Source organism: Musa acuminata, chromosome BXJ2-9, assembly GCF_036884655.1.
Source record: "Musa acuminata AAA Group cultivar baxijiao chromosome BXJ2-9, Cavendish_Baxijiao_AAA, whole genome shotgun sequence".
Lineage (NCBI taxonomy): Eukaryota > Viridiplantae > Streptophyta > Magnoliopsida > Zingiberales > Musaceae > Musa > Musa acuminata.
The window spans coordinates 41611585-41622791 of NC_088346.1; the positions used below are offsets into that span (position 1 = coordinate 41611585).

The window sequence follows — 11207 nt, forward strand, 5'->3', positions numbered from 1 at the left end:
AGGGATTCAAATTTAACATTATATCCCTTATTACAAAGTTGACTAATGTTTATTAAGTTATATTTTAAACTATCTACTAAATATATCTTAAATCCAGAGATTCGATTTGTTACCAATATTTCTAATGTCAATGATTTTTCTTTTATTATTGTCTCTGAAGGTAACATATTCTCCATCTCGACTAGTGAGTTTTGAAAAGTTTATAGGATCTTCAATCGTATACTTTGAACATCCACTATTAAGATTTTATTTGCTTCTAGCTCTTGTTTGTAGATATATCTACAAGAAAGAGAGGCTTATTTTAGATACACATTTAACTTTGGATCATTCATGGTTAGATTTATCTTTCTTACTTTTTGACTTTAAATTATTTATGGTTCATTTAGGAATCTAAACTAATTTATAATGACTATATTTCTTAAGAGAGCATGTATAAGCAAAGTGACCAAACTTTCCACAAAAATTACATTTAATATTAGGAGGAATATGTAGTATAGATCCTTTTACAAATTTTATTGACTTTTGATGAGTGTTACTACTCATGAAGCTAATTTTTTCTTTTCTTGATGTATAACCTTAGTTAGCAAGAATCATATTTAGTAATTTATTTTTAGTTTTAAAATTTTCTAATGTTTGTTGTAGTAACATATTTTTCTTTTTAAGTGATTCTAACACTTTATATTTAGTGTAAGATATTGACATATAGTTGTCATACTTATTTTTCGATGCATCAAATTCATTAGTAAGAGAGACATTATCCATTTTTTATAAATTATATTTTTTATTAATCTTTTTAAATTCATCATATAAATCATGAAATGCTTTAAGTAATTCATCATATGATAAAGATATTTTGAGAGTCTTAAATATCTCATCATTGAAGCCTATTAAGACAGTTTGCTATTTCTTCTTCATTGATTTATTCTTCGACTTCTAACTCACTTAATTCATCCCATATTGCTTTGAGTGCTTTCTAATTCTTTTGGGTTGATGACTTTTTTTTCAGTTATGGATAGTCATTTTTGAAGTATCATAGATTTTTACAATCATAGCATATGGCTGCATTTTTCTTGGGCTCACTTTTATTCTTACCTTCTTGTCTTGCAGGATTGATATTATTTTTTTCTTATAAACTTTTTGAATCTTCTTGTAAGGAATGCTATGTCATCATCATCATTACTTAGCTTTCACTCGAGTAGTTTTATTTAGATTTAAGGGTAATTTCTTTCTTTTCTTTGGAAGGTTTTCCTCTACTTCATCATCATGTTATTCAAGTTATTTCATATATTATTAAAGATCTTATGAGTTCTTCAAGAGAAAAGTTATTCAAGTCTTTAGCTTCTTAGATTGTTGTTACGTTTGGATCTAGCTTTTAGGAAGAGACCTTAAAATATTACTCACCAATTCAAGATTAATATAATTTTTACTAAGAACTTGAAACGATTATAACTAAACATTGATTTTTGGGCTTAAATAAGTGAATCATAATATCAAATTTCTTTGGACTTGAATTAAATATATGCATTTAAAAAGATATATGATCATTTGAGTTTAAGTTTATCATAATATTTCAAAACGACCAATAGATATGAGAGTCTTGTTAAAACCCCATAATCAATTAGTTGTCATCATAAAAAAGGAGAGGTTATTGAATCCTAGATTTTGATGATAAAATTAATTAATGAGTTTATAGAGTAATATATTTTTGAGATAAATGATACCAAAAATACTTCAGACACAAACCATCAAAGGGCAAATCATCGAAGCAAGAGAATCGGACATTGTATTAGGAAAAGTATCATGTCATAAATTAGATATTAAGCTAAAAGATTAGTCAATATATCGAAGATTGGACTTCATGTTATAAGTTTGGGTTTTGTACTAGAAGGATTGAGGATTACACCAAAAGATAGAACATTATAGGAAAGTCGACATGTCGATAGATTGGGCAATATGCTAAAAGAAAAAATGATATACTAGAGGTTAGTACAAAGTGATAGAAGATTGGACAATAGTGAGAATGGTGTACAACATGCTAAATGCTTCATAATTGTGCTAGATATATGATTGAATTGTTAAAGTCTTGATTAAGGCCTTTCTTAATTAAATTGAGTTGGTTTTATGCCGAAACCATCCAAACTTGACAAGGAACCCATTAGGCTTTAATCAGGGCTAAATTAGACCTATTAGAAGGTTAAATTGGTGGCCTAAATTAGGCCTGAGTAATGATATCACTAGGCCCAAGTGATAGTACCGCTTGAGCCAACTTAAAAGTGTTATTTATACTTTCTTGGTGTTTCTGGCGATAGTACCGTCCATACCAGTTGTAGTACCACTAGAGCTATGATTTATAGCTCCGTTACAATGGTAGTGCTATCCGATGTCAGTGGTAGTACCGTCAGTACCATAAAATTTTGGATATTTAAATTTTTAGCTTCATTCTTGAATTCTTTTGTGGTCTATAAATATCTCACTCAAGCTTGGTTGATGGAGTATATATTTCGGAGTATAAAAGTATTGTAAACTCTCTCTTTGAGTATTGTTTGAGCCTCTTCATCTTTCTTAATTTTAAAGATAATTCTAAGTTGTATAAGTGAGAAATCTTATAAAAGAGTAAGTGCACAGATTCTCTCCTAATCTTGTTAAAAGGAGAAAAGTTGTAACAAGGGTAGTTGATATTCGCTTGTTAGAAAGAAGATTGATAATAAAAACAGGTGGCCTCAATGGAAGAGGAATCAAGAGTGAACGTAAATCAAGAAGACAAAACAACTATAAATCAATTTGCATTCCTTCTCTTGCTTTTAATTTATTGTTGCTTACTCATTTACTTTACTCATATTTTTGATCTATTGCATTTTTTATAAGGATTTATTAATATATAGCCTTCATCTAACTTGATGATCCTACTAAGTTTATAGCCTTCATCTAACTTGAGTTCTTCTCCAAGTTTAGCCCAAATTACTTTGCCTCTCAATCGATAATAAAATTGTGAGTAGCACCCATGTCCATCATCACATAAGTTATTCAACCACTTAGCTTGATGTCAACGTACATTAGCTCACTACTCCCTACTTTTTGTGGCTTCATCTTTATGTTCTCCAATGTAGGGCCCTTACGACTCTTCGTCACTACTTGATTCTGAACTATTCAAACTAATAGTGATAGGCTTGCTCTTATCTAATTTTGAGGGATGGATTGATTATGTTAATGCATTAAGTGCTTGCTTTTATGGGCACTCTCTTACCATGTATGGTTCTCCACACAAGAAGCATCCATTAGATTTTAGGGCCTTGCCTTTTGAGCTTAGCCCTTTGTGGGAACTCCTTTTCTTTTACTCATTTCTAAATTCCTTTCATCAAAGATACTTGGATGGGTAATTTTTTGAAAATTATTTATTTTTCCCCTAGTTCTTTGAGAAAATAAAGTTAGTGAGCCTTTCCACAATTGTCATTGCCTCAATCACATATGTGACATTCCTTTGATATAGTTCCTATTATGCCCATGGCTTCAAGCTATCAAGAAAACTAAATAACTTATCATTTTTAAACATGTCTTATATGTCCAGCATCAATGCAGAAAATTATTTACATAATCTCGGAAGTATTTTGGGAGAGTTGTCTCAACTTTCTTTTTACAATGGACTCCATGTTCTCAAGTAGGGACTAAGTTCTCAATGCCCACCTCTAGTCCTCCCATATATCCACTCGACACCGATCTTATTGGATTTATTTCTAACATATTACCACTAAAGTTTTACATATCCATTCAAATACATAGTTGTTATTGAAATTTTGGTTTCTTCATAATCAAGTCTTGTAGCTCGAATATATTATTCTATGTCGAATAAAAAATTCTCAAACTCCTTTGCATCCTTGGCACCCATATTAAGAGCCCTCAAGTTTTATGGCAAAGCAACGCAAGTGTTGCTCGGGCATTGCTCGAGTAGCAATGCTACTTGGGTGCCCTCAAGTTTTATAGTAGAGCAACATAGGTGTATTGCTCCCTCTCATATTAAGAGCCCTTGTGAGCAATGTAATCCTGGATGTAAGTTTCACCATGACTTCATGTAAGTCTTGTATAGAGTCTTTAGTGTCTTTCGTCAATCGATCGTCTAGGGATTTGACTTTGTTAATCCGAGATTTTGCCTACTCTTGTGAGTTTTCTATCTAAAAAAGTCTTTGTTAGTCTTAGTAGAGTTCCTGTAGACTCGCTTCAAGAATATTAAGATGGGTTTCTATAGTTATTTGTCTCTCCTTATGGCTTCTTTTCCTAGTTAGCACTCTAGATTATGCTTCATTGACTCATAGAGAATAGCCAACTTCTTGCTCATCTTATTCATTATTGCACTTCTCTTTAGTGGCTCTAATAGATTGAGGGCGAGCTTACACTTGCAGCCCACCTACGACTACTTGGGGGCAATGGTCTGACTTGTCTCGCCTTGCTCAATTTACCATGATACTTTACGATGGCGAGATTATGAAACTTTTACTGTTTACTCGAATTACTTGCCCACTCTGATATCACAATGTCATGGACTTTGTTGGAATTGCTTAAGTAGTGAAGCACTCTTGTGCTAATATCACGGACTTAGTTGTGATTGCCTAAGTTATGAGGCACCCTTATGTTATCTGTCCGTAAAGGATTAGCCTAGTTGCAACCTCACTCAGGTTCCGAAGAACTTATAAAAGAGCAAATTGATTAGTTTGAAAGCAAGTAATTGACAAGTCCTAATATCTCACGGTGGCTTTATAAGCAATTTAGCAAACACTTAATGTGTAAGAGAGAAAAGAGAGAAAAGAGAAAATAAGGATTTTAAAAGATAAACGAACAATCGTAAGTCCATAAATGACTACTCACTAGGTGTCAGGCATATTGGCAAGTTCTCATAGGCATAACGTATGAACTTGTGAATTCAGTCAAAGCTCAACACTACCCTAAATCCCAGTCCTCCCAAATACCACCCTCAAGGTTCTGAAGTGTTGAGATAGCTGACATTTTTCTCTACTACACAATCTACTGAAAATAAGTCATGGAATGAAAAACTAAATCATTTTAGGACAATTTTGCTTATTCTGATGAGCGATCATTATATATATAGCCTTGCAAACTATTTTTGTTTATAGTTTTTAAACAAAACATACATAAACAAGGCAAAAGATGCTGCCAAAACATTTGTACAAGGAAACAAAAACAACAAACTATCTATTGAAGAAGGTGTTACGGGTGTACAATGACCACCCGTGATAGTAGTTCAAACTATAATTTAGATTTTCTTTTCATCTAGCTACAACCTACATTCACTCATTCATTTTTTTTTTAATATTGACTAATATCATGTTAAAAATGGACAATGAATCTAAGCCAAACTAATTAAGATTAACATAAATTAGATAGAGTTGAATAAACTCAAAAGCTTAAATTTATTGAATTGTAGGTCAAATCTGAAAATATGTAAAATGACTTTTCTAATTTTAATAATATAAAACTAATCTCTTAGTCTTCTTTCATTCTTCACCTATCACACGAATATTTCCTAACAAAAGCCACTTCAGGTCTGTCGCACAATTTATACATTTATGGTGCCTCAAGAGCAGGGAAACGTTTTGGCTACGAAGGTCGTGACGTGCCCTTTGCCCGATCAAGATGTGCCGACAACGATGAGACGCCTTTTATCACAAAGACCATGTCATGAACTATGCATCAAACATGGGAGATGTTTTGGTCATAAAGACCAGGTCAAACATATCATGCGAGAGACGTATTAGACATGAAGTGTCTCATGTGTGGAGAGAAGCTTTAACAGTAAAAGATCGACACCATGCTCACTTTTGTTCGCTTAGAATATGTGGAACTTAGACACGTTGTGGCCTCAAAGGCATGGCTTGAGCTTATGTTGGTGAGCTTGTGCGCCCTTATTATTTTTTATTATTAATATAAATAATAATAATTGAAAAAATATATTAAAAAAATAAGATATAATTGGTTTGATGGTCGGAGGTTCTTTCTCTTCCGGAGAATTTATTGGTTTGGGTTGCTCCCTTCACCACATGTCGCACCGAGCTTTGCCCGTCAAACTTGCTGCCGACGTGGGTACGTCAGGCATCTTCCGAAATGAGACTTGCTCGTTGCTTTTCATGTGAAAAGCCTCAGCTTGTGGCCACCAACCAACCTGGGAAGGTCGGGTCGGTGTGGACCCAATGCCTGGCTGCACCTCCCTTCGGCATTTGGCGAAGGTACGTCTTGGGTCGCACTCACAAATGCCGTGGAGGTGTGGCAACCATATCAAAGACGACGATGTCAAGACGCAACCGACTTAAAGACATGATCGTCCTGAGGGCACGCCTAACATAACAATAATGTGGTTGATTCGGGAGATGTAGCTGATAACATAGAGTATGACTATCTTGATAATATGATAGTGACTTATTTGATGGCATATAGTCATCTTAACGGTGCAACTGATTTGATGATACGAACAGACGCGATCTTATTAAGGAAGTGATTTTTTGATTCTTGGAGGTGTGGCAATCATCTCAAGAACTACAATGTTAAGGTGCAACCGACTTAAAGACATGATCGTTTTGAGGGTACGTCTAACATAACAATAATAATGTGATTGATTCAGGAGATGTAGCTGATACCATAGAGCATGACTATCTTGATAATATGATAGTGACTTACTTGATGGCATATAGTCATCTTAACGGTGCAACTGATTTGATGATACGAACAGACGTGATCTTATTAATGAAGTGATTTTTTCATTCTGTAATTTATGAATATGATTTCTGAAAAGATTGAATGTTTTTCAAGTTATTCTCACATGTCAAAATTAATTTCAGGATAAAAAGTGAGTTAAAGAGCGAAAAAAATTGATTCAGAAGGCCTTTTTATTTATAACATCTTGTGTATTCTGAAGAATACTTGGAATAAATATTCATTTTTGTCAAGCTTGTTTAAGTTGACTAAGTGGACTTGGTCGATTAACTCTAAATTTTAGTCATATCAAGTTGCTTAAAGGATGCTTTGGCTTGAATTAATACAGTTTTATCAAAACCAAAGACACTGACGATCAAATTGGGTGGACCTTAGTCTATATTGGATTCTCACTTGATATAACACTGGCTGAATCATAGTTGGAAAATATACTATCGATACGAACTTTCACAAATCGATGTCATTAAACCACAATCAAATCATGATCTTTAATAATTTGATGACATTAAACCACAATCAATGTTACACTATGTTTAATTAGTTACTAACATCTTTGAACGTTTGAGGACTATCGTTATAGGCATTTGGTAATGTGTTTGCAAACCGAACAACAGAATTACAAAAGTATTACATGATTATTTGCTCATTATTAGTCTTGGATCATACTGATTGCTTATGAATGAATGCATCATGGTCCATATTGACTATTTACCTGCTCATATTCCACATTAGCCTTCCCTAAATCTGCATTAAAGAAAAAATAATTCCATTAATGAAAAAAATGAATACATCCATCCACTGCTCATGGAATCAAATCCCATATATAAAAAAAAAAGGATTATGATCCTAATAAACTGTGTTTGCTAGTTGGCTCATGTATTTATTACTTTCTCCATAAATATGTGAAACTTTAAATTCAAAAAAATATTCTAACAAATAAATTATAAATTCAAAAAAAGATTTTAGAGACATCAAGGGGGATCTACTTTCTTCTTGGGTAATCAATTCGGCATCCACTTCTATCAATCCCTTTAAAAAATATGGGATGGGGCCCTAAAAATGACTGCCATTTTATCATTATATTGGCTTCCCCGTCCTTGAAAAAACATAGTATTCATCTTATTAACTTCAAAATTTACATAAGTAGCATTTTATCATTATAGGTCTTATTTTTTGCAGGTAGCTTTCAGGAACATGGAAATGTCAAATGATTAGTCCTTCGTGATGTTTATATATATTTTCCATTTCCAATTGGGTGAGAAGCACCATTATAGGTCTTATTTAATGTAAACAACCTTACCGAGGGTATCACTGTAGAAGACAGAATTGATGTGGACATTTTTAGCCACAGGATGGTACCTTTCACCTAATTTTGATTATAGATATATCATTCGAAAAAGGTAATGGAGGCATGCAAAATCAAAAATCAACAAATAAATAAATGTTACAAAGATAACCAGATAGTATTTTCCAAGAGTTTACATCAATGCAAAGGAGGCTTCTAGTAAAAATAAGGTGTTATCTTTGGTAGCATGTTTGAGGTGAAAGAAGATTTTTTTTGGGTCGGAGGAAAACTTGGTAAAGTGAATGATATGAATTCTAGATCGAGTAAGCATAAGCCTCGACAGCTACGACCTTTTTATTAATGCTATTGTGACCAACAAAGCAGAGTTTAAGGTAATTTTAAGCTGTCTTTATGTCATTTAGAGAATGATATTTATGAGGATTAATCATAAACGTAAATGTTTAAATTTATATACGCTAGATTTGTATTTAGAAGAATTAAGTACAAAAATCACTTATTTGAAAAGAATATATCTGCCTATATACCTATACATAATACGAATATGTATGCATGGCTATGCACTTTTGCCAAATCCCAAATACCGTCGGTCCTAAATAGACGTCCTCAAACATTTATTTGGCCTTTCGCCAAAACAGCGTTTATCTTCCTGTAAATTAAATTAAAGTTGTTTTACTGAAGATAGTTTCCAAATAGTCACCAGATAATAATCCAACTCTAACCCTTTTCATCTTGTAAAGATGAACGAGGCAGCATATGCACTCAAAGGTGTTCGATGATATACCATAAGATTTAGGTGTCTCAGAATTGTCACAAGCTCGACCGTCTCACATTCTTGGCGTCATTCGAGATCGCAAGGGATGCTTCATCACCACGGTCAACTCCAGGGCTTCCGATAGGTCCACCTCCTCTCCTTCCACAGGTTTCCACTCGAACTCCCTCACTAGATTGGCCACGAAGTACTCGAGGTGGAGCATGGCCAGGCCCATGCCGGGGCATATCCTTCTCCCCACCCCGAACGGCATCATCTTGATCTCCCGGCTCCCCGTTATGTCCACCTCCTCGCCTTCTCCGCCCGCCAAGAACCTCTCCGGCCGGAACTCCATTGGCTGTGCCCACAGCTTCTCGTCCCAGCCCATCTCCGCCACCGTGAAGTTGACTGGGGCGCCCTTGGGTACCAGGTAGCCGTTGAAGCTCACGTCCTCCGACACGGTGTGCGGGAGGACGAAGTGGCCCGGAGGGTGCCGCCGCAGCCCCTCCAGGATCACCGCCTTGAGGTACGGCATCCTCTGCAGGTCCTCCTCCCGGATCTCCTCCGCCTGCGCTCCCGCAACCGCCTTGATTTCGTCGAACAGCTTCCGCTGCACGTGCTGGTCTTTCACGAGGTGCGCCATGATCCACTGCAGCGCGGTAGCTGTCGTGTCGGTGCCGGCGCTCAGGAACTCGGAGCAGAGGCTCACTATCTCGCCGTCGGTGAGCTCCCGTCCTCCTTCCTCGGGCAGGCGAAGACCAAGAACTGAATCGACGTAAGAATAAACGAAGTCGCCCTCTTCTTCTTGATTCTGCAGCTGCTGGTAGCGCTCCCTCCGCTTTCTTATAAGAGGGATGAAGAGCTCCTCCTGCCTGCGGCGTATGGCTACGAGCGTGTTCCACAGCTTTCGGAACACGAGCTTGGTGATTCTAGGAAAGAAGGAGAAGACGTTGAACTTGGCGAAGGACCCGAGAAGATGCCTCTGCGTGGCCTCGATCTCCCCGATGGCCTTCTCGTCCAACTTCTCGCCAAAGCACATGAGGACGAGCAAGCAGAACATGGCGTGCTGGAAGCTTTCCATGACCACAACGACGCCGGCGTCGTTCTCAGCTCGGGCTTTCAGCCGGCCGAGGAGTATCCCGAGCACCCACCGGCGGTAGTCGGCAAACAGCCTGACGCGAGCGGGTTGGAGGATCCCGGAGGTCAGGTTGCGGCGGAGGAGGCGCCACAATGGGCCGTAGGGTGCGGAGCTGATGTTGTGCCGGTTGCTGGTGAGCAAGTTGTTGGCTTGGTTGGAGGAAGGGCGGTCGGCGAAGACCGCACCGTGGTGGACGAGAGCGTCATGGGCCAGGCGGCGGTCGGCGATGAAGATGGCGGGGCGGGAAGTGATGCGGACGGCGAAGATGGGACCGTACTCGGCGCGGAGGCGACGGAGGAGGGGCTCGGCGTCGAAGAGGGAGCGGCGGAGCCATAGGATGGGTGACAGGAGTGGGATGTGACGGGGGCCCGGCGGGATGGGAAGAACCGCTTCGCTCGTGCTCTTCTGCTCTTGTGGAGAGGAGTTGGTTGTGAATAGGCGGGAGAGCAGGAACCTGGCGGCGACACAGACGGAGAGGGTGAGGAAGAAGAAGACGCAGTCGTCCACGCTTATAGGCTTCATCCTCATCTTCATCAAGAAAGCCGATTGCGGTTGTCTACCTGCATATAACGAAAAAATCCACGATAGATAAGGGCGAGGGTTGGCTGATGAGATTTCAGTAAATGGGATGCAGTGTGCAAATGCAAATGTGCCAGCTGTGTGTGGTCTGACAGAAGATTCCTTACCAACGAAAGAGAGCGGTGGGTTCAGATTTTTCTGCACAAAAAGGAGATGTGGTGGCTTTGTACACACAAACATTTAATTATTTTTGAAATTTTGTTTTCTTTGTCAACCGGCCGTGCATATTATATTTTTTCCTTTAAAAAAATATTCATATTTTTTATTGGTGTACAAAAAATAATCATTTGAATATTCATACTTTCCTAGAAAATATTCATATTTTAAATATTTTCTAAAAATATTTTTAATTTTTAATTAATCATTTAATTTAAATATTCATCTTTTGAATATTTTCCCACAAAATATACATATTTTGAATATTTTCTAAAAGTATTTTTATTTTTAAATAATATTTTAATTTAAAAATCTAAAATACCCCTCAAAAGTTTTATATCATTTTTTTTATCAGTTTTTAATTGTTATAATATACTCATTTATAGTGTACTGAAAATACTATAAATATTATTGAAAAACACCCTAGCTATCATTGCTCATATATCATTACAATATTATATTTTTAGATTTATATTTAGTTTGATTGAGGTTTAAGAATCTGTTTAGATTATTTATAATATTTTTATTGCGGTGGCTAATACATTATAACAAACCAAAAAAAA

The 11207-nt window shown here is 36.6% G+C and overlaps 1 protein-coding gene across 1 annotated transcript; it reads right to left on the minus strand.

Annotated features, from left to right (window-relative positions):
* Nucleotides 1-8672: 8672 nt before the first annotated feature.
* On the minus strand, nucleotides 8673-10555 carry LOC103973195 (cytochrome P450 89A2). Its single transcript, XM_018821333.2, has one exon. The coding sequence runs from the start codon at nucleotides 10441-10443 to the stop codon at nucleotides 8848-8850; it is 1596 nt and encodes a 531-aa protein (XP_018676878.2). The 5' UTR covers nucleotides 10444-10555; the 3' UTR covers nucleotides 8673-8847.
* Nucleotides 10556-11207: the final 652 nt, after the last annotated feature.